This window comes from Micropterus salmoides, unplaced genomic scaffold, assembly GCF_014851395.1.
Source record: "Micropterus salmoides isolate LMB-PRFRI ecotype aquatic unplaced genomic scaffold, ASM1485139v1 Ms_hic_scaffold_10, whole genome shotgun sequence".
Taxonomy (NCBI): Eukaryota; Metazoa; Chordata; class Actinopteri; order Centrarchiformes; family Centrarchidae; genus Micropterus; species Micropterus salmoides.
The window spans coordinates 9,725,645-9,749,744 of NW_024040041.1; the positions used below are offsets into that span (position 1 = coordinate 9,725,645).

At 40.5% G+C, this 24,100-nt stretch overlaps 2 protein-coding genes across 2 annotated transcripts; one reads left to right on the forward strand and one right to left on the reverse strand.

Annotated features, from left to right (window-relative positions):
* Positions 1 to 5,958: 5,958 nt before the first annotated feature.
* Positions 5,959 to 14,241, forward strand: LOC119884758 (phosphomannomutase 1). Its single transcript, XM_038695083.1, has 8 exons — positions 5,959 to 6,354; positions 6,890 to 7,007; positions 8,235 to 8,311; positions 8,633 to 8,724; positions 9,113 to 9,212; positions 9,781 to 9,856; positions 11,358 to 11,473; positions 12,112 to 14,241. The coding sequence occupies exons 1-8, from the start codon at positions 6,271 to 6,273 to the stop codon at positions 12,232 to 12,234; spliced, it is 786 nt and encodes a 261-aa protein (XP_038551011.1). The 5' UTR covers positions 5,959 to 6,270; the 3' UTR covers positions 12,235 to 14,241.
* Positions 14,242 to 15,289: 1,048 nt separating this feature from the next.
* LOC119884780 (cold shock domain-containing protein C2-like) lies at positions 15,290 to 23,860 on the reverse strand. Its single transcript, XM_038695099.1, has 4 exons — positions 23,678 to 23,860; positions 21,134 to 21,546; positions 18,413 to 18,535; positions 15,290 to 17,080 (listed from the first exon to the last, which is right to left on the reverse strand). The coding sequence occupies exons 2-4, from the start codon at positions 21,313 to 21,315 to the stop codon at positions 16,918 to 16,920; spliced, it is 468 nt and encodes a 155-aa protein (XP_038551027.1). The 5' UTR covers positions 21,316 to 21,546; positions 23,678 to 23,860; the 3' UTR covers positions 15,290 to 16,917.
* Positions 23,861 to 24,100: the final 240 nt, after the last annotated feature.

The window sequence follows — 24,100 nt, forward strand, 5'->3', positions numbered from 1 at the left end:
ATGGACCCGACCAATTTCAAATGGTCCATGTTTGTCAGCTCTGTGACCAGTTCTCCCCATTCACATGAAGTTCACATGTTGGTGTATGTATCAGCACTCGATCTTTTCCCTACTCAGTCTACGTCGGTGGAGAGGGCAGAAAAGAGTACTAGTAGCTTGTGAGAAGTACTGGTGCCCAAGAGTAAAATATAGAAGTGCTTGTACTGTGTACCGGTGAGTACAGGTCAATTCAAGCACTGACTGTGACTCTGATTAAGAATATGCACATATTAACACACACAGACACACACCTCTTTTTTGTTAGACCTAAGGATGTACAAAGATGTTCTTTAATTAAGTACATTGTAGTAGTATTGATTAAGTATTCTGTTGAGTAAGTTTATTCTATAGGCTAGATAAATTTACATACACATACAAGTACGTGAGTCATCAGATTAAGTCTGTTACAGTGACAGAAAAACATTGTTCTTTTGTATCACTACCTGTTTTTGAAGCATATCATATAGAGTGGCATCTATTTTTGCTTCTTTTGTCTTATTGTTACAACCTACCCCAGCATGGGGGAAGGTTGTAACAAGGGAACACAATGCATTTGATACCAACTCACGAGGTCTGTGATATTCTTGTAGAGGATTGATTTGGTGCCATTTGTGAACAAATGTGGGTACTTTGTAGAAAAGTTTGAGAACTCTAGCTAAAAAATTGTAATAGTTGCTGAAACAAAAAGTATTACAACCATACCCGGTCTCCCCTACATGTGAGACCTAGCCAAGACATGGTCAAATAGCAGCATCCAACAACATGAGATCACAACAGGAACAGTAGGTAGGCTACAACAAACAATACATTGTAAATAATACAGTGCATTAACAAGGCAGCAATATTTTTATATATTTAGTCATGTGTTTGTTAGTTAACTGCAGCTAGCCGTGAGCACATACATTATTCTAAGTTTAAAATAATTTAAAGACACGAGGGTCTTAAGTTTGAGTCTGGCCTGCAGATCATCCCAAGACCAAGGTAGTGAAGAAGTAAAACAGGCTTGTTTTGCCAGCCTCTGTACTGGTAAAAGGTAGTTTAAACTTTAGCCATTTGTGCAACCTAAGTGCTGACTGATACAGGGGGTCAAGTTTGAACAAGTTGGACAGTGGGGCATACCTATAAATAGTATCACCAAAATTGCTAGTTTTGGTTGAGTTTTAAAGCAAGCAGATCTGATAGGGCATGCTTCAGGATGTTAAAATCAGTCTGCAGATTTGAAATGGTCATCTCTGCGGTGGTTGCACAGGAGTATATAACTGTGTCATCTGCATACAGATGGTACTTGCAGAATTTTAACACATCACAAATATTAAAATAAACAAAAAAGGGCAGGGGTCCAAAAACCAATCCTTTTTCTTAACAATGACTGAGTCGGACATTACATTACCATGTTTGACAATCTGTGAACGATTAACAAAATAACTGTGAAATTACTTTTCACCCAATGCCAGCACTCAGCAAGGTGTTAGTGGGTAATGGGTGGTCCACAGTGTCAAAGGTACTATTTACTGTTAAATACAGGAAGCCTTTTTTTTTAAATGAAATTCTTGATTGATGTGGATTTTTTGCTGTGCAGCATAGCTCTATGGATTACCAATGTCTGCCAGTTGGTCAATCAGTCCACCACTTTTATCTGGACTGAAATATCTTGTAAGCTTGAATGCATTGCCAAGAAATTTTGTACAGACATCCGTGGTCCTCAGAGGATGAATGATAATGACTTTGGTGATCCAAACCACTGGTGGGATTGTCATTCAACTTTGGTTCAGACATACTCCTTGAATTGTAACTTTTCATCCAAAATTTGAATTGGTCCAACAATTATGACTAAATAGTTGCTATAGTATGCTTAGTGCTATTTAACAAATGTTAGCATATTAAGCTAAAATAGTGAACACGGTCAATATTATACTTGCTTAACATCAGCATTTTATCATTATCATTGTGTGCATGTTAGCATCCTGTGGTTAGCATTTAGCCCAAGGCACTTCTCTGCCCAAGTACAGTGTTACAAAGCTACTACCATGGCTGTAGACTGTCTTGTCAAAGATGTCCATCTCCAGTAAGTTAGTTTACTGTTTTTTTTTCATCCACCCATCCATCCATCCATCCATCGTCAACCGCTTATCCTGCGTACAGGGTCGCGGGGGGCTGGAGCCAATCCCAGCTGACATTGGGCGAAAGGCGGGGTACACCCTGGACAGGTCACCAGTCCATTGCAGAACTGTTTTTTTTTTTACTGATTATCAGAATAGTTGTTAATTAATTTTCCTGTTGATTGACTAATCACATCTCTTCAAAAGACACATTTTCTAAGGGGACAGCTTCCATTTTACAAATTGCATTAAGTTACATTCATCAATGTGATAAAAAGGCCTCATGTATTTTTCTCATATTTTTAGTGTAATCATTTGTTGATTTGTTGACACACAATGTTAATACTTTAATCAAAATATTACCTTAAGAGGTTAAATATGCCTGCTGTATCATTTACAGTATTTACAGCATTTATTCATCTGTAGATTCATTATCAATCGCTCCTCTCAACACATCTTCTTTAAATACACTGTAGTCCTATTGCCAGTCCTAAATCTTACTTGTGTCAGACTTTTATCACTCCATGACTGAAATGTCTTTCTCACACTTTTTTATCCTATTTGCTTCGCTGCTGAGTTTAAAGATTTATCATTCAGATAAACACCATATTTACACAATATTTGAGTAAGTGAATACAAATTAGCTTGATTTCTAAAGAATGTCACATATTTGTCTGAAAAATGTGTCATCTCTCCAAAAGCTCTGCTAAGTACATGGAGAACAACATCACAAACACATGTAGTGTGCTATTTCATTTCCTTCAATAAACTCACATTTTACACCAAAACCCTACATTATTACGCTATGTGATTCTACCATGCAAATCAAACAACTTTTATACACGTTTGGGCTTATGCTCAACGTTTCCAACCACAACTTCTGTCTTTCCTGTACGGTACCTCATCACTCAGCTTCCTGTCTGTCCACCACTTTACAGTATCGTAAACGTCTTAAACAAACATGCACGTATGACGTTGCAATAGCACAGGCGGCTTGGGGCACACAGCCATTTGGTCCCATTACAGTCTCATGTGAAGAGGCTTTCCATCTCAGCACAACGTGGCATTTTATCAAACATTTTGTTTCATTGTCTCATTATGTCAGAACACTTAACACCTCTTGCTAGACCCCCACAGGATCCCATACTGACCTGAATGCACTGTAGGCAATGGACTGAACTCAGGCTGGACTTGTTTGCACTGGTACATCAATCATTATACTTTCTGCCTGTGTGCCTATTTGTTATACTGAGGAGCAGAAGTGTCCATATCATATATTCACTGTACATATTCTCACATTCAAGTGTGAGCCACCATGCTGTACCGAAACAATTACCACCAACACTTTAGTGTGGCAGTCATAAAGTATGATCTATGTAGCTAACTAGCTAGCTAGCTAGCAAGCTATTTCTCTCTCTGAATGCTGTTAACGTTGCCTGTTGTTAGTCTGTGAGATGCTGCAGTCCAGCTGAGCATGTTCCCTCCTCATGAAAGAAAATAAGAGGGTTGTTTTAATAGTAGCTTTCAACTTAACTCACAGAGCACCCAAACAGGTAGGTGAGCAGACACAAGGAAGAGGGTTGATGTAAGAACAGACCAACAAATGATCTTAGTGACTGACACATGTTGGTAAAGAGTCTAAACCAACAAACCTAAAATTAATCGAGAAAAAAGCCAGGCTTATCTTTTGAATAAAGGTTAAAGCTATCAGACACTGTATAGGGATTGAAAGTCAGATAAAGAGCCATGTTCACAATTTCAGAAGCGAATCATTAGTCTGTTTATGATTAGTCAATAATTGCCCTCTTCTGCCTCCTTCCTCATACAATTTAACCATTTCAATTGACAGCTTACTAATAAATCAGGCACATAAATAACTGACTAACTTTGATGACACCTAATTGTTTGGCTTTTGTCACACTGAAAGGAACTTTGAAACAGACATAAACATCAAAAGGTCTGTCAGCTTGGTCAAAACACACACAAGCATATATTTCCAGGTACACTACATACTGTCGCCAAAGGTACAAGAGTCAGGTGACTTGGAGACAAACGAACCAACATAATAAATACCTATCATCAATCAAGACTTGTAAAGTAATATTACGTGTACATTTTAACTAGGGTGGTAAGCTTACAGTTCCATGTTTCTCATACGTCATAATTTAACCTATTTTTCAAAAGTGAGGTGGAATGTAACTAAGTATATTTACTCAAGTGCTGAAATTACAGCTTTGAGCCTAATTCTATTTTGTACTATTTTATGCTTGTCTCACACTTTTTGAGCCAGCCACTGCTGCACCACTTAATGCCATGTGTAAACAAGGCCTATCTCTCGCCCATTCTGCCCTCTTGTGGATGTGTTGGCTTAATGAGAGGCTGCTTAATCTATTCTAATCTAATCTAATCAATCTAATCTACATAATTTATTCAAATCTCATCTATCCTACCTAATCATAAATGTAATATATTAAAGTATGACATCAAAACAAATGTGTTCAACAAAAAAAACAAGCAATTTTACAGTACCTCCTGCAGTCCTCAACGATGATGGGAGCACCTCTGGTCACTGAAAATAGTTTTAGCCCATGATCTCATGATTTAAAGGTTACCTTGCTTAATTTAGTCCCATCAATTGCACCTCTATAATATATTTCATGCAGTAATTTAATCAAGATGGAAGTAATGAGTGCTCTATACACAGCAGAATGAGCACAGGTTGAAGAAAGTAATCCAATCAAGAGGAGGGTTTGTGTGATCTGAGCCTCAAGAGGTCCTAACAGACTCAAATACCCATTAAAAGGGAAACCATGAAAGCTAATAGAGCTCTGATGAATGTAATAACTATGTCTTTGTTGCATAGTACATCGGTTTCTTTGAAAAGTTACCAAATCCTTTAAGTAATTGTAATGTGTCTGGTCATGTCAGGGATGAAATGTGTGTTTCTTGAAATTTCCAAACATTTCAAACACAGGATGGACAGGCCTGCCACACATAAGCTATCAAGTGAAGCAACATTCTCCACAACATGAAAAATATTTCACAAATTAATTGTCAATTGGACATGAAAAGAAGTCTCCATCTGTTACTGTTAAGACTGTAACTTTTCAGAAAGTTGTATCTAACACAAAAGGAAGGGGGAGCGGATTAATTGTGACCAGTTAGATTGGGTCTGTGATAGTGTAAATGTAACAAACTCAAACATACAAACAAACGCAATTGCAGATTTCTTGCATAATGTTTATATATAGGCCTACATATCTTAGACTGTATGTTAATATGATATATTTTCATCATAAATAATTAATAATTACTGCAATTTATTTGTACTTTTTAGTTTCAATACTCTGCATGTGCATTTGTACATTCCTTGTTAATTATCCTGTAAAAAGTTTTTATTAGTATTATTGTATTATTGTATTAATTTGTATATTTGCACATCTCATTTTTCTATATTTATATTTATGTTCATGTGTACTGTTAAGCACCAATATACCAAGGCAAATTCCTCAGATGTGAAAATGTACCTGGAAATAAACCTCATTCCGATGATTATTAGTCCCCTGCTGTAAAATGGTTTATTCTCATTGATAAATAAAGCTTTAGGCTACTACTCCATTTAGGCTACTACTCTTTTATTTCCCGCTCTGTTTCTATGCTGCATCCATCACTTCCACTCCTTCACTTGAAGGAATGCAGGTAAAATGTCAGCTGGGTGTTGACTGGCAGTAAAGTGACCCGCCCCACACACATGTTGACGTCACGTCGATACTCCGGCTGTGATTGGCTGCTGTGTTGCGAAAGAAAGCAGACACGTTCTGCACGATGTGTTTGTGTTGGAGGGTTTCACTGAGCTGAACCGAGCCGAGCTGAGACAGCAGGACGGTAGACTCGAAGAAGTTAAAAACAACAAGAAGAAAAAAGAAGAAGAGCACGCACGAGAAGAAACAATCTACCTTCTGGAACGCGTCGAAGTCTATTTTATTTATTTTAATACTTCAGCTGAATAGCCTCCTTCCTCCCATTCACTTGTCCCTCATGTGAATGTGTATTTTTACGTGTTTGTTTGCACGAGAGTGGACCTGTGACGCTTAGCAATCTAAAGTGCAACTTGTTAACAAGAAAAAAAGGAATGGAGAAATCAAACGGCTTCCCGTCGGACAGAACCATCCTCTGCCTGTTTGACGTGGACGGTACTTTGACACCGCCTAGAGAGGTGAGCTAACATCCAATTAATCAATACATCAGCAGCGTGTTCAGTTATTGATTATTACAAGATTTCATAGCAACTTCCTACTTCTCTGTAGCTCCTCTGCCTTCATAACAGCCTGAGTGTTATTTTCACGGTGAGAGACACAACCTGAGAGCCCACTGTGTCTTCCTGACCTCAAACACTGTATTCATATTTTTGTTATGATTTATTTTTCTTAATTTCTTCCGTCTTTTCTGGGGTTCATTTGGGGTAATGGGTGTGTGTAAGTGTGTGTGTCTCTGCAGAGCACACCAGCGGCTTGATGTTACATAATCAGTCTCCCTTGTGTGCAGCTCAGACGTCTTTCCTCCATATGTTGGAATAATTGAACAATCCAAATTACACTGAGCCACAAAAGGCAATTTCTGCAGCCATGTCCATTGTTCTCTGTTCTGTCTATTTAATGATGCTTCAATAACATTATTGTGATACCTGTGTGTGTTCCGCCAATTGTTAACACAAAGTGATAACTTGCAGTGCATTTTCTTGTAATCTGCAGAAAATCGACCCACAGCTGGATGAGTTTTTCCAGACTCTGAGGAGGAAAGTGAAGATTGGCATTGTGGGAGGGTCGGACTACTCCAAGATAGCAGAGCAGCTTGGGGAAGGAGATGATGGTGAGCACTCCTCTTCCTGCTTTAACCAGAGGCGGGTTATACACTGCATGCTGTATCATTCACCCAGCTAGATCACACTACATGACCTGACACTTTTTATTGTAACTTCTGCCTAATTGGACATAAGTCCTCAGAGAGCGAGAGGACTACCCTTGGGAATAATTTTGGATTTAGGCCATGAGTTAGACTCTGTTAAACTTTGTGCCTTGAGTTATGCAGGTTAATAGACAGTAACACAACATCCTTCTAACAGCATTAGAGACCCACTTTAAAAGGATAACACAAGACTAGAAGTTAGTTCAGCCTGATCATCTTTCTCATGATGTCTCATGATGACTGGTAACACTACATTAGGAGCCACAGTTCAGAAAATGAACATGCTAAACTCGGTCATCATTGCTGACATCTAACTCCAGTGGTTTGGTTTAGTTAACTTTATTAACCTGCGGCATACTGAGCCTCCCAGCTGAGTCACAAGGCTGAAAACTTGTCTATAAGTCAATATTAGGCTACAACTGGAATGCAGATGTATTTTGCCCAGAGGGAGCCATGTGGTTTCTTAACCATGCCTTAAGTGTGCTAAAGGTGAATCTTTTCATACTTGACGATGCACAATGTTGCAGCTCATGTTGTTGTAGCTGCTGGAAAATGCCGTAACCTGGCATTAGGTGTTATAAAATGACACGGCAAATGGGTTGAAAATGTAATATAAAGCTGTTCATGTTGTTATAACATTACATTATTTTTTGATTGGTGGTGAAAAAAGTTGACGTCATCCATTAAAATGTGTTATTAAATAATCATGACAGCGAATTCCAAAAACAGGCATTTTTAAACCAGTTAGAGGAACAGTTAGAGGAACATTTTATTGTTAGTAATCCAGAGGTTATAGTGTCAGTTTCTACATGCCTTCAGTGTGTTGAATTATGCTGTTTTGTAGATGACTGCTGTTATTAAAGTAAAAGTGACCAAAGCAGCTCTTTAAACAGTCAAAGTAGCAGACTTTTCCTGCCAAATGTTGTTAGCAGAGAACACAAAGGCCAAAGTGAGTGGGAAGGTCAGAGAGATTAAATTGGACTTTTCTAGGCACTGTTACACACACTGTAATCTGCTACCAGGTAAATATAGCAGGCAGTTCTATTCTTCCATATTTAGGCCGCCTATATAAAGAGCTGCTAGTTGATTTACCACATTTAGCAACATGTCACCTTGTCTCCTCTCTTGCAGTCATACACAAGTTTGACTACGTGTTTGCTGAGAACGGGACAGTGCAGTACAAAGATGGGAAACTGCTCTCAAAACATGTAAGTGAACATACAGAATCACATCTTTCATGTTCTGTCACAATGTCAGCTAGAATGCATCACGTTATCTGTCTCCGCATGTTCCTTCTATAAAGCCGATGATCTAATAAGAATATAAGGCAGCATGTTATGAGATGTGTTCATGTTGTAAGATATGGTGTTCATATTATATGAGTTAAAAGGTTTGTTTGCTACATAGAAATAAGACAAAATCTGATTATGTGAGGGTAGAACACGATTAGAGAAAATTTTATCATTTTAATCAGTTTCAGTTAACTGTTGACAGTTTGTCAATTTGTTTGTGTGCTTTCATCCCGTTAGGCCATTCAGAACCAGCTCGGTGAAGAGCTGCTGCAGGATCTGATCAACTTCTGCCTCAGCTACATGGGGCTCATCAAGCTGCCAAAGAAAAGGTGAGACTTTGACCAAAGTCACAAGACCGTTAGGCCACTTGAGCCCCCAAGGACACACACACCCACCTTTGACCTGCATTCCTAGGATGCAGCAATGCCAGTTATCTTCATTGGTCAGTACTAGTCCTTGAAGCAGGAAAGAAAAACGTGTGTATGAGTGAAGCTAAAACATGATTGTTGTCTTCTTCTTCTACAGAGTAAGGTCTGCTCTATATGAAAAGTGCAATGAGACAACTTTTGTTATGAATTGGCACTGTATAAATAAAAATTTAATTGAATTTAATTCTTCTTCATATAGCGAATGGGGGTCAATCAGAATCCAGGTTTCTGCCTCATTTTTTAAAATAAGTAACCCGTCCTTTATCTACACATCCTCTTACGCCTGCAGGGGAACGTTCATTGAGTTCAGGAATGGAATGCTGAACATTTCCCCTATTGGTCGGAGCTGCACACTGGAGGAGCGAATCGAATTCTCTGAAATTGACAAGGTAAAATACTTAACCATTAGGTCATTAATAGGACATTTTCATAAAGGTCAAATTCAACAAACATTCAACCCTTGGTTAGAGAATGATGCAATCTGTCTAAGACTAGGACCAAGCCTGATGTTGTCTGTGGGTTGTGCTTTTACACATCAGGCACTGAGGTCATGGTCCGCCCACTATCTCTCTCTCTCTCTCTCTCTCTCTCTCTCCTCAACACCCCCCCCCCCCCTCTCTGTCTGTTTCGTGAAATGTGTTCAATTAAGCAGAGAGAGGTCAAACAATGATGAGCTTTCAGGACAGCTTAACAGGCGGTTCATTGATGGATCACAGAGCCAGGCGGCATGGAGGAAGCAGATAGCAGCAGAGGAGGAGAGATTAAACCCTTCTGCTACCTGCTTACATTTATGCATCTGGATCCTCTGCTATGTTTATACAGAAAATAATGTTTAGACAGTTGAACCAACATGACCTGTACATGAAAAAACTGCACACAATTAACTTTCATGTTGTGATCTAGTGTGTGCTGTAACAAGGTTGGCAATGGCTGACCTCTCTGTCACTTTCTCCACAGAGAGAGAAGATCAGGGAGAAATTTGTTGCTGCCCTGAAAGAGGAGTTTGCTGGGAAGGGATTACGCTTCACAAGAGGTGAGAGATTCGAAAGATAAAAGCCCATTTACAGATAAAAGGAATCTTTGTCTTTAATGACAAAAAACAGTTTTACAGAGTCTCTGTTTACATAAAGACCCCTCTACCTCACACCTATGATGTGTGGAAAAACTTGTGTTGGACATTGGAGCCTCCAGTTAACAATTTCACACACATATACACACTGCTCTCTCTCTCTCTCTCTCTCTCTCTCTCTCTCTTTTTGGCAACACAGCAGCAGTAAGGTGAACCGGGCACATAATGTTTGCTTACGTGCTCTGCAAGGTGTGAACCTCTGCTGATGATGCATGAACGCTGTCCACAGTAAGGCAAACACATGAGACCTATGGACTTGTTTTTCCTCAGTACTCTTCCTGTTATTGATCCCTAACATGTAGCAGAAAAGAGGGGTGGGTGACGTAATTTCAAGTCGGCTGACCGAGTTTACAGAACACTCTCTATCTATCTATCTCTCTATCTCTCTCTTCTGCTAACCAAGGGTCAACCACAGCGTTGTTTACCACAGCTCCTGATACATTTCTTAAAGTATTTTTTCCCAGATGGTGGATATTGTGCGCGTAAGGTTGTTGAGGTGGAAAGCAGCAGGGACCCCGGTGCAATTTGCAGATGTTTTACTGTTTACTGTGTTGACTCTTACACTGAGGAAACACAGGCCAGTGGGGCCCAGAGAATGTCCCAAGATTGGGATTAATCTGTTTGCCTTCCTCTGTGTTCATCCGCTTCTGCGCTCCTGCGAGTACAGTATGTAAGTATGTAAGGGACAGTCAGTGTCATTTCTACATAGTGTTGGTAAGGTTTTAGTAGATTAACCAGCATGCTTACAAACCTTCATTTACTAAGGCAGGTTGTGTAATTAATTTAGGTTTATTTATTTGGGGTGCAGCAGAGGATTGACAATAGTTAAACATGCACATTTATGCATTGTCAGCAGTTGAGCAGCCTTATTAGTTAACAAAGCGGGGGTGGGGGTGGTTTGCTACGGATGTGGTTGAAGCACTGAGGTGTTGATAGTGTGGGGTTGAAGGTGTTTGGGATAGAGGTGTGGAGGGGTGTGTTAGTGAAACAGTTCTGATTGGCTAGAGGTTACACAGCTGTTGCCTTGGTTGTTGGCTAGTAAAACTATTCAGCTGAGGACAAGGCAGTAAAAGAAATAGCGGGGGGAGGGGTGAGAGAGCTGATTGAAAGGGAAGTGCTGTAGAGAACTTTAGAGACTTTCAGTTGCATTTCACACTTCAAAGATCACAACGGGCTTACAGCTAAGCGACAACTGATCTTATTCTGTGACTTAAAAAAAAAACTAGTCTGCAAACACACGTAAACGCAACATGAACACTGCTTTGTCTGGTGTTTCTAGGGGAAAAAAACAAATATGTATTGACTGATATTAGAATGTGATCCTCTTTGAAATGCGTTGTGTATGAGTGTATGTGATTAGGCAGATGATGTCAACAATATCCTGTTGGTCATCATCTTGTTTCAGGTGGTCTCATCAGCTTTGACATTTTCCCAGAGGGCTGGGACAAGAGACTGTGTTTAGAGCTGCTGGAGAGTGAAGGCCTGGACGCCATCTACTTCTTTGGCAACGAGACCTCAGATGTAAGTTCATCTTGGGGAAATCTTTACAGGAGAGCTGGAAGCAGTGCTGCGAGAGACACTTTGTTGTGTATCTATACAGCCATATGCAAATATTGAACATCTCATTCCAAAACCATGGGCATTAATCTGCTACTATAACAGACCTCAATCTATAAAAATCTATAAAAGCCAGGTTCCGAAACTTGTTTCCACAAGATTTAGGAACCTGGCTGCAAATTTTTGCTCCCATTCAGCCACAAGAACATTAGGGAGGTCAGCCACTTATGTTGGGTGATGAGGCCTGGCTTGCAGTCTGTGTTCCAGCAGATCTGTGCAGGACAGTTAAGTTCTTCCACACGCAAACATTTTGTGGACAGGGGCGTCGTCATGTTGACACAGGAAAAAGTCTTCTCCAAACTGTTGGAAGCACACTGCTGTCTGCAGTATCACTGTTTACTGCAGCATTAAGACTTCCCTGGAAGGAAGGGGTCTGTAAACAGGACTGCAGTGACTCTCATGAAGCCATGGCGGAAGTGTTCAGTCAGATAAACCTGAATCTGTCGACTGTCCAGGCTCATGGGTTAAAGTTCAAATGTCATGATTGTAAATGATGAAAGAAATTTGAACTGTGTTTTTAATTGTGAAGTCTCTCTTTTTAGGGAGGAAACGATTATGAAATTTTCAACGACCCACGGACCATCGGTTTCACAGTCTACTCTCCGAAGGACACGGCCAGGCTCTGTCGGGAGCTTTTCTTTGATGCTCCACCACACGAGTCTTGATGTCCTGAACTACTCCCACTCGTTCCTCACAACCCCTTTACTCACAAGCCCCTCTGTGGGTCTCTGCTGGTACGACAGCCCAGACTCTCAATGAACTGCTGAAAGGTACTACTGTTGATTTTCTCCATATTATTAATATGATTACTCTAAGTACAAATTGACAGCACCGGAGTGATATGACTTGTATTTGTACAATAAATTCTGCTTTTTAAAAACAAAATAAAGGGAAAGCACCTGAGGGAGAGTTAAAGATACTGTGGCAGAAGATGGACTGCAGTGTTGCACCACTGCACTGTCTAGCATGTGAGATAAAATTAACCAAAAGGCTTAGAAAGATTATAAAACATTCTGCCATGTTAGTACTCCAGCTTACTTTGAGTACAGAATGATGTTTTGCACTAATGTTGGCATAATTTGATGCAAGTGATGAGAGTAATGTTAAAACAGGTGAGAAAGCTTTTGCTTGTTGTTTTGTGAGAAAATAAGATATGAATGAAGCATTAAAGAAGATGTGGGTCTTTCCTCCTCTACAGTTGAGGATATATTATGAAGCATTCCAAGTATTTTGTGTCTCTACAGTGCTCTGAACGGGATGTGAATTATTGTTGGTGATCCTCTGAATGTCTATTTTAACCTCACAAACCTACTGGAAATGAAAGAAGTTTGCTCGTGCTGCTTATTTGCTTCTCTTGGTTATTTAAATGCATTAAAGGTACAATGTGTAAGATTTGGCCAGAATTTTAGCTTAAAACGTTTAAAAAAATTAACTAACCCAATCAACAGTTAGTGCAGAAGTAACAGCTCTGACTTCATGTCAGAGACATCTATGTGTTGTGTTGTAGAGATATCTACCAAAATTAGCATGCTTACCGGCTAGCTCTGGCCCGTCCTGTGTCATAATACCACTTGTGTCTCGAGATGCGATAGTCAGTCACTGTAGCGTCCAGTCTGCCCTCAGTCCAACATTAGAGGATGAAGAAGTAGAGCTGGCCGAGCTTCTCTCTCTCATTAACTCCCTGACCTGTCATTCTTCCGCTACCTCTACTTTTTTGTCTCCTGGCACCTCTTGAACTTCCCTGTCTCTGACTGGGCAGACTCTGGGTGTGACATTGTTGTTGTCCGGGGAGAACAACAATGCGGAAGCGCCCCAAAGCGCTGCCTGCTTCTTTTTGGTGCTCATGTTAACCAGTGAGTCACGACCAAATCTGGCAAGAAAACACACTGATAACCTACTATAAATTATACTATATGAGATAAGTGATATGATTCTGGTAATTGCATCCCATGCTTTCCAATCCTTTTGATTGCTCTTACCCTTTCACCGCAGAGGAGCAGCCTGCTGTAGCCATGCTGCATCCTACTTATTTGGAGAATGTGGCCAGGAATTACACATTGTACCTTTTTTAAAGTGAAGATTTATATTAAAACTGAACATTACTGATTTATTGAATTCATCTTAACCAGGGAATTAAGCTACTGTGACCAGGTCACTCTAAAAACAATGTTGTCAGTCGATGTGACAGCTTTTTATGTAAAATATTTTTACAAATTGTATCATGGTCTGCATGCTGTATACTGGGTGACTTTATGTATTGATGTTTATTGCTTGATTCCTTGTTGCTAATTATTTTTAGATTAATGCCGTTTTTAATAGCTGCTTAAAGGGTTTTTTAAATAATGTTTTTAAAAATGTGAAAATGGTCACTTTTTTCCCATTACAAGCTAATGCTCTGTCATTCTATCATGGCTCAGAAAAACGGATCATAATTGTAAATATGTGGCTTTTAATAAATCAGCTGCAGTTCTGTGTCTGACTGTAAACACTCCTTCAACCTCAGTGACTACAAGGATCATGTAGACAAGACTTTTAGGCACAGCAGAGAGCTAGCTTTTAATGTATCACTGATACTAACTGTAACATTGGTCATATCTTTTACTCATTTATGGATAAAAATGTATTTTGCATCAATTCATTGTAATAAAACCTTTTTCATATAATTTCACTTACCTCAGCTCTCCAGTGTCATTCTTTACGCTGTTGGACTAAACTGAGCGATGACCTCAGAATTGCCCCTTTTACAAATAACTCACTCACATACTCAACACTTTCTTAGTTAGAGAGCTGCAGAGGACTATCAGCGCGCATTTCTGTCTGCCACCGTGTCTTTTTTAATTGTACCACTGGGAGTCGCCAGAAATCTTCAAATCTTAACATTCAACTTGTGGCTGTTCAAATCATTTATTCCCCTTTACAATCATCAGTGTCTGTTTTGGTTTGTCAACTAACATTGCTACTTTTATTATACTGGGTGTCGTAACTGTAGTAACTAGGAAGACCAATGATACACAGTGACACTCACAGCAGTGTGAACTCAGGGAGTCAGGGAACTCGGCACAAAACATTCTCAAGTTAACGGACTGCTTATGTTTTGCAGATAAAAAACAGCAGCTTTATGAAAGACAAAAACTACCTTTGACTGCATGCGGCTCAAGTGTAAAATTGCATAACTTGCTTTGCTGGCCTGTAGATGGATAGCTTGATTTAGCTTGATTTACCAGTTTATTTTTAAGCTGCTTCTGTTACTTTTCTTGGCAACAGGTGGCAGCAGGGTGAAATTGGCTTAACCTGGTTTAAGGTGATTTACATCAATGATACTTGGTGTTCTTGTTTCCCAGAGGCGTATCCTTAATTTATTGTTTATTCAATAAAGATGGGCTCTTTTTTATCTGTTGAAGTCAATAAAATGTAAGCTTTTGATAAAGGACTATAAAGGTAAGTGGAAAACAGGACTGTTGATTGCACAGAAAAAAGGAGGGGAGCTGTCAAATGCAGAAAAATGTGAACAATATTCTGTATTCTATGTTATAAGGCAGGAAGTGAGGTGTTAAATGTGTCATAACAAATTACATATTATCACATCTTTCTTTTATTATGTGTAACAAAATTGCAATTCAGTCTGATTAACAGGCTTGACAAGACATGTTGGCTGTTCAAACCTGAGTCAATCTGAGTCTCACTCCCACACGCAGCCAAAGAAACACAGCTTACATCAGATCAGTGAATCATAAAATGCTTTAATGGTCTTTCGAGGCTCAGCAGAAGTAATGATGTGGATCAGCACCACAGTGGCTCGTCTACAAAAGAAAGTGCCCTTTGATGTGACTGAAAGAAACCAAATTAAATTTTGAACATATTCAGACAGGGACACTAGACCAGATAAACTCCGATATGACAGAAAATGACATACAGTACAGCACAGCTGAGGAAAACCTGAATAACTACAAACAACATTAGTTTTAGAAATTGATGCTCCAGACGCTCTAAAAAAGGGAATTTTCAAACAGAACAGCAAAGTGAGAAAAACCTCAATTGTCTGGAGCGCTGTGGCAGTTTTCATAGGGGAAGTTCAAATTTTTTAAGTGCAAGTTTTGACTGCTTTACTCAAAATATAGATCTTGCAATCTCAGGGCACATGCAAATCTGAATAAATCATCAGATATACAATTAAAATAAATAACCACAAACAAGACAGTACAACCAAGGATTTGCATTTTTCAGGAAAATTACTTCTAAGTATGTATTTTATTTATGTTTTTGAGATGTCTGTGCTTGGTTTAATGTGATCTGCCTGATTTAATCCTTGTCTCCCTTCAGGCTTTTTCTAAGACAAACTTAATTGCTGATTTCCCACTAACTCTCACTGCAACCAAGTACATTCCCATCTCCATTTCAAAATAAAACTTCCTCTTTTTTGTCTCTGGTTTCTAACCTGGTGACCTGAAACCCAAAAGTCCCTGTCAAGGGTGCAAACATTTGCTTTATATTTATGTTTTTTGATTACTGTATAGATTTCATTTGAGTTTCAATGCAAAACCAGCTGTGATTTTCTTCTCAAAGGATTGTCGACCTGCCATTTCAACTTTCCTTCACACTTTCTATTCCCTAAACCCTTTGCTTTTATATCAGTTATCTCTGTTGTTGAATTCAAAGCTTCCTCACATCTTTCCAAAGTCTGCAATTTATGTAAAAACAGTGTAGGTTGTGATAACAAGTCATCTGACCTACACTTGTACCCAACATGTGATTCTGGAAACTTTCTGTGTAAACAAGTGCTTAACAGCTGCAAAGAAGGGAAGTAAAACTGAATTCAGCCTTTTGTCCTACGTTGCTCTCCTCCTTACACATACACTCATGCCTCAATTTGAAGGTCTGCACCACAGTTTTGTATACATATTTCCCAATGTTTCATACTTTACACAGCTGATCTCCATGAAAAATAAGGCCCACAAGCTCTTCCCAGTTTAGAAGTTTCATACCCCGTTGGTCACTTTAACCTCCCATCTAAAATCAGACTTTTATTACTGATGTCATTCAAATGCGTAAAAACAAATGTGTCTTTTTCCTACAATGAATAAATGGTCAGTTTCACATACTCCACAAATGCATCATATCATCGTATCAGACAGGCAGTTTTGAACAGACTAACAGCTCTGTGAGTGGACTGTCAACACCTACTACAACATAATTATCGAAACTTATTAACTCTGGACACTTAGCTCTGTAGGTAAAACATGTTTTTCAAAAAAAGATTTGAGCACAGAAAAGTTATCAGGCCCACAACAGGTCTGTCATCCCCCACCCAGCCCTGCCCAACACGACCCACCCGGCCCCGGAGCTCAGGTCTACGAGCTGATGATCTGCCCCGACCAGGTCTCGTGTTTCGTCCCTGGGTTGAGATGTGTGATCTTGACCTCCACCGCCTGCACCTTCAGGTTCTTTGGCGGGACCCGGCTCACTTTGTATGTGACCTCGTCGCCCTCAACTGGGACATACTCCCCCTCGATGCTGAAACAGAGAAAAATGTGGACAATGAGTAATTTATTAATTATTCCATACTGGGTTGTGTAAATGCCTGGAATGTTTCAGTATTAAATAGAAATATAGCCTATATATGTGAGAGTTACAACAGAACATTTGTTTTAATTTGTTTATCAGTTTGATCCTGCAAATATGTGTTAATGCACAGGTGTGACTTGTAACTCATAAGATGACTTAAAGCAGTAGATCTCAAGTTTTTTTCATATGATTTATAACTCACTCACTTTCTCACTGAGAGTGAGATGACAAGATCATTATCACTCTCTTATCTGTGAGCGAGAAGCTAGGAGGCTTTTAGAGTAGCTTAGCAAAACTGGAAACAGGAGGAAATAGCTAGCCTGGCTTTGTCCAAAGGTTAAACATCTATTATTAACTATTTCTTGGAAAACAGATGCCAGGCATGTGACCTTAACCCTGCAGAGTCTCCAGGAAGTCACTATCCCCAGCTGCTGTTTGCCAAAGAAATTGGTACAGCAAGTGACTCCCCATAAAACAACAAAACAAATTTGTTGTTTTTTTACATTTCTGTGCACAAACGAAACAGGATATGTCTTAATGTCTAAGTGTTAGAGGTGCTTTTAAGCATATTTTTGTACTTAGGAAAGAGCTGCGCTAGCTGATTCCGCATTCCTCCTCCTTCGCTAACAGTAAGCTAATCGCCTCACCACTCCAGCTCCATAAGAATTGAATGGTATCTATCTTCTCATCTCACTTTCGGCAAAAAATTTATATGTGTATTTCCGAAAAAGTCAATCTTTCAAAGTAACAGTTCTCAGAGTGTGGTCATACAGACAGACAGACAGACAGACAGACACACACACACACACACACAGATTAAGCAAAAAATGACATCTGCTGGAGATCTGATGATGACAGACCCAGGACACAGATGTTTGGCTATGATATAACTGAATCATCATCTTTCATTATCTGTTTGGAGAAATTTCAGAAATGTGCGTTTGCTGAGGCTGTGGTAATATCTGACATACTGCTTGTCATGAAACAAAAAAAGGTACAATAAAACCAGCACAGTGAATTTGCTGTACTCTCTCTGCATGTCCACGTACTGCAGGTGTCAGAGTGTCCTAGGAGAGTTGGGAAAATAGCTTTCCCTTTGAAAAAAGTTCACACGTAAACAGTGTTGTTTGCTGAGTTCTCACAGTCCTTTGAGTTGACACGGCAGATCTGCAGTAAGTTTGTGTTGCTATTTGTATTTCAGCAATTGCACGACGTGTTTGTTTGCAGAGACGACGCATATGACATCTGTATGATTTCGAGCTCAGTGCTATTGCCACTCACTCTGAGATGTGAACAAAGATGTCTTCGCCGCCGTGGGAGGGTCGGAGGAAGCCGTGACCTTGTGACCTGGAGAAGTTCTTACACACACCCTTAAACACAGGACCGGATTGAGCACGCACCGTACTGCAGGCAAAGAGAGAAAAATAAGGATGGTCTTGCATTAACTACACTGCTCAAAAAAATAAAGGGAACACTAAAATAACACATCCTAGATCTGAATGAATGAAATAATCTCATTAAATACTCCTTTCTTTACTTAGTTGAATGTGCTGACAACAAAATCACACAAAAATGATCAATGGAAATCAAATTTATCAACCCATGGATGTCTGGATTTGGAGTCACACTCAAAATCAAAGTGGAAAACCACACTACAGGCCGATCCAGTTTTGATGTAATGTCCTTAAAACAAGTCAAAATGAGGTGTGTGGCCTCCACGTGCCTGTATGACCTCCCTATAACGCCTGGGCATGCTCCTGATGAGGTGGCGGATGGTCTCCTGAGGGATCTCCTCCCAGACCTGGACTAAAGCATCCGCCAACTCCTGGACAGTCTGTGGTGAAACGTGGCGTTGGTGGATGGAGCGAGACATGATGTCCCAGATGTGCTCTATTGGATCCAGGTCTGGGGAACGGGCGGGCCAGTCCATAGCATCAATGCCTTCCTCTTGCAGGAACTGCTGACACACTCCAGCCACATGAGGTCTAGCATTGTCTTGCATTAGGAGGAACCCAGGGCCAACCGCACCAGCATATGGTCTCACAAGGGGTCTGAGGATCTCATCTCGGTACCTAATGGCAGTCAGGCTACCTCTGGCGAGCACATGGAGGGCTGTGCGGCCCCCCAAAGAAATGCCACCCCACACCATTACTGACCCACCGCCAAACCGGTCATGCTGGAGGATGTTGCAGGAAGCAGAGCGTTCTCCACAGTGTCTCCAGACTCTGTCACGTCTGTCACATGTGCTCAGTGTGAACCTGCTTTCATCTGTGAAGAGCACAGGGCGCCAGTGGCGAATTTGCCAATCTTGGTGTTCTCTGGCAAATGTCAAACGTCCTGCATGGTGTTGGGCTGTAAACACAACCCCCACCTGTGGACGTCGGGCCCTCATACCACCCTCATGGAGTCTGTTTCTGACCGTTTGAGCAGACACATGCACATTTGTGGCCTGCTGGAGGTCATTTTGCAGAGCTCTGGCAGTGCTCCTCCTGCTCCTCCTTGCACAAAGGCGGAGGTAGCGGTCCTGCTGCTGGGTTGTTGCCCTCCTACGGCCTCCTCCATGTCTCCTGATGTACTGGCCTGTCTCCTGGTAGCGCCTCCATGCTCTGGACACTACGCTGACAGACACAGCAAACCTTCTTGCCACAGCTCGCATTGATGTGCCATCCTAGATGAGCTGCACTACCTGAGCCACTTGTGTGGGTTGTAGACTCCGTCTCATGCTACCACTAGAGTGAAAGCACCGCCAGCATTCAAAAGTGACCAAAACATCAGCCAGGAAGCATAGGAACTGAGAAGTGGTCTGTGGTCACCACCTGCAGAACCACTCCTTTACTGGGGGTGTCTTGCTAATTGCCTATAATTTCCACCTGTTGTCTATTCCATTTGCACAACAGCATGTGAAATTGATTGTTAATCAGTGTTGCTTCCAGTTTGTGCTGTTGACAGTTTGATTTCACAGGAGTTTGACTGACTTGGATTTACATTGTGTTGTTTAAGTGTTCCCTTTATTTTTTTGAGCAGTGTATAAACTCTCTAAACTACAAATCTCAGTATGACTTAGTGTTTTACTGTTTCAGTTAAACGAGAAGGAGCCGTTTACAAGAATATATATTTTCTTTTATGTGACACAATTCAGGGTTCAGGCCCTTTTGACAAGACAGAGAAATGGAGACGTGAAGAAGGAAGATGAAGAGCTGATCACATTAACACCTACACATCGTAATGTCACAACACAACAGCAGCAGAGATGAGAACACTAATCTGCTGACTCACAGTGTAAACAGTACAGTATTCAATATTTCTTTACTACCAACCACAGTCTGCAAACCAGCCATGATACAGCTACCTGCCAGATTTACATTTATGGTAATATTTAGTGGTTAAAAACAAGCATCTGTCACATCAGAGACACTGAAATCAGCACTTTCTTTCTGCTTGAAAAATGTTCAACAATTAATACATTTTGTTTTTCAGTTTGGTTTATAACATATAGCAGAAGTGGACGTATTCAGAGTATATCCCAAAAACTCACTTTTACTTTTACTTACAGATTCTTTCTGTAAGTAAAAGTAAAGTACATTCAAAACTTTACTTGCCTAAAACTACAGAGAGATATCAGCAACATTAAAGCATCAAAAGTAAAAGTACTCGTAAATCATTGCTTTAAAGATCAGTTATTAACCAGTTTTGGTTTGTGGCTGGAGGGAATTTCCACAACTTGGCACCAAAAGTTGTTTCCTATTCTTAGCTTAGAAATTATCTACTAAGCTTTATTAAATTATTTATTAAACATGAATAAATTAGCCTTTAGTTTCATCTTAAAAACTCTTTGCTGCCTTATTAAAAAGTTTTACCGATACATGTAGTAGAGTTAAAATGTATTTTTTTTCTCTGCAATGTAGTGAAGTTTTAAAGTAGCATGAAATTGGAAAAACTCAAATAAGGTACAAGTACCTAAAAATGTTACCGTATTTAAATAAATGTAAACTAATCACTTACGCTGAGTAGGTGCGGGTGCGTTTGGTTGGCAACGGGCTGGGCAAATCCCGAGGCAGCGGCGGTTCCTTGCCTTCCTCCCATACCCGACTCCCCTCCCTCAAGAAGGGGAAGGAGAGGGTGAGAGAGCTGTTGGGGGAGCGCAGGGGCGTCCCTGAGGGCGACGTGAGGCTGGGGTCTGCCATGTCAGATGTGACAAGGAAGAGGAGAAGGATGGGGGAAGATGGTGTGGATGCAGTGTTGGATGCTGCTGCTACTCCTTCAGCCGCAGGCTGCTGCTGGACTGCTGACACCGCTGTCTGTCCGCTGGTGTATTTGTGAGTCTGTCTTCTTGGACAGGCCAGCCTCAGTGTGGGACACAGGCTCAGCGGTTATCCAGGTCAGTGCTGTCACTTCAAGTCTATCAGGAGGACGGGCTGTGAGGAGAGAGGGCACAGGGAGAGAGCGGAGGAAGATCAGATAGTTGTCATGTGGCTTTAGACCTGATGGAGGAAAGGAAGGATGAGAGGGGTAATCCAGTCAAGAGTAAGCCAAGTCAGAGACCACAGGGACATGTCAGGTGAAGAATACCTTTTCAGTGTTCTTTCAGTGTATCTAGGAATATATTGTTGTACCATAATGTCAAATTTATGTTATCAGATCAAATTCCTTCCAAGAGTAAAAATAGATATTGAAGTGACACAGCTAACCCCTCCAAAGTAGCCTACTTTAAATCAAGTCCCTTCTAATGCTAAATTGTTCTCCAGTGATTTAGAGTGCACGCCCCGAGGTTGGGGGACTTGCTAGGGAGAAAAGAACGGTCAAAAGTCGATGTAGCAGAGACCATGATATCCTGAATGTAAGTAGGCTACACACTGTAGCATGGGTCAAAAAAACTTCCAATAATGCAACACAGTAGCATGTTTTTATTAGACTCTCCTGGTAAACTCCACACCTCTAGTTTTCTCTTAAAAATGTGTTATTTCTCAGACTTGACAAAAAAGAGTAGAGTAAAGCTTGTTATGACAAGTAAACTGGTCTTGGGGTGTATGGTGCAGGCCCCTTTAAATCCAGCCCTAAATTTAATTTCATGCATAAACACTAATTTTCTTAGTCACCTGGATCCTTTGGAAGTCTCCCTTTGGCTCAGTTTGCATTCCACTGCAATCCCAAATAATTATTATACTGCACAGTTATAGTATTAAAAAACGTGGAGATTAATTTTTCATATCTATTTGACATGCATTTCAACTGTGCAGTGTATTAAAGGACATTATCACCGTATAGTGTATATTCAATACAAATCAGTTACAGAGTAGGCAATGCTCCTTCCTTCCCTCTGCATGATTCTCAGTTTTTATTTTTTTTATAGGCTAAAGCATTCATATCTGTTTTTCATCATTCACTAATACTACCACAGTCAGTCAGGTGACCTTGCCCTTCAATACCTTCTAATCTGGTTTCTCCCCACAGTAATATTTCAAGGTTAGGCTACAACTGACTCCTCTCCTGTCAGTCCTCAAGGGTGGATGCACCCCATGAATCGCCTTTAACACGGTTTTATATAGGCTACTCTATGTATACGTGCGTGTGTAGGACGTTTTTTACGCCCACTCGTCTGCCTGTTATGATGCAGGCAGAGCTGGAGCTCCGCACGCGGCGTGACGTCAGAACAGCTGCAGAACGTCGCCTCCAGTGGTGCGTTCGTGACGTCAGTGCTTCATTTCCAAAAGAACAATTACATTCCACTTGAGCGGGAGCAGGACACTACAGACATAAAGTTACAGGGTTTCCGCAGGATCCGTTACAGCAGAAAACTATGACTTTACACATTATTATTATAATTACAATAAAGATAATAATAAACAAGAAACATGAGAAACAAGAGCGCTGTGAATGAACCCCAACATTCAGAGCAACTCATTTACAGACAGCAGAAGGAGAACATCTGGATGTGCAGAACTAAAGCTACAGAATTAAGAGGGTCATGGCTCTTGTGGCCCGGCTCGGGGACGAATCTCTTCCTTGTCCCATGATTATGAAAAGGGACGACTAATGTGTCTGTGAATTGTGTGTGTGAATTGTGTGTGTGTGTGTGTGGTTTGTCCCGAGTTGAATTCATAGCCTACACTTTCCTCCCAGAACCATAAAATCCCATAGCCTGTTTTAACTCTTTGCTTTTCTCGTGTTTTTATTTAAGCCAATAGCGTAACGTAAAGAAATGAATCCCCGATTCACAGCTTCTGTAATGTCTGTAGTTTCACACAAAAATGTGTGAGAGGCAGAATAGGCAACCGATGCTGTTATAGCCAATAGCCTATAACTTGGACAAAAGCAGAGTGAGAGAACCGCTCATGAAGACCAGCTGGCGGTCAAATATTGTGTAATTGCTATATCGATCAGTCCTCCTTAGGCTACAACCAGAGCTAGGCTACATAAAATAGCCTATGTGTCTCTTATTTAGCGGTTATGTCAAACATGCAAACAATACATTGCCCAAACATAGTCTGACAACATGCATATATGCAGGAACTTCAACATGCATATATTCGCAGAAATGTTACTTACTGTATTGGGTGCGCTAGGAGGCTGAGGACGATCGGCGTGTGCGAGTGTGTGTCTTTTAAGTCGGTGTGTATTATATAACGAGTAATTAAATATATAAGTCGACCAAATCCGCGCAGACCGACGGAAAACCCTGATGTGACGGTGTTATGGCTGCTGAGTCTGCGCAGCTGGCGGAGATTCCGATGGCGTGATGAGACTGTGTGTGTGTGTGTGTGTGTGTGTGTGTGTGTGTACGAGTGCGCGTGTAGAAAAGGACTTTCTTCATTCCTCGTCATGTAGGCCTATGTAAGGTGTTCTTTGTCTATACCATGATTTTATGTTGTTTATCATGCTGAGCTCTTTATGCAGCCCTTATTGTGCGCCTCTATTGTAAATAACGTTTTATGAGGAAGATGCCAGTAATGAGATGGATTTTGCATTTTA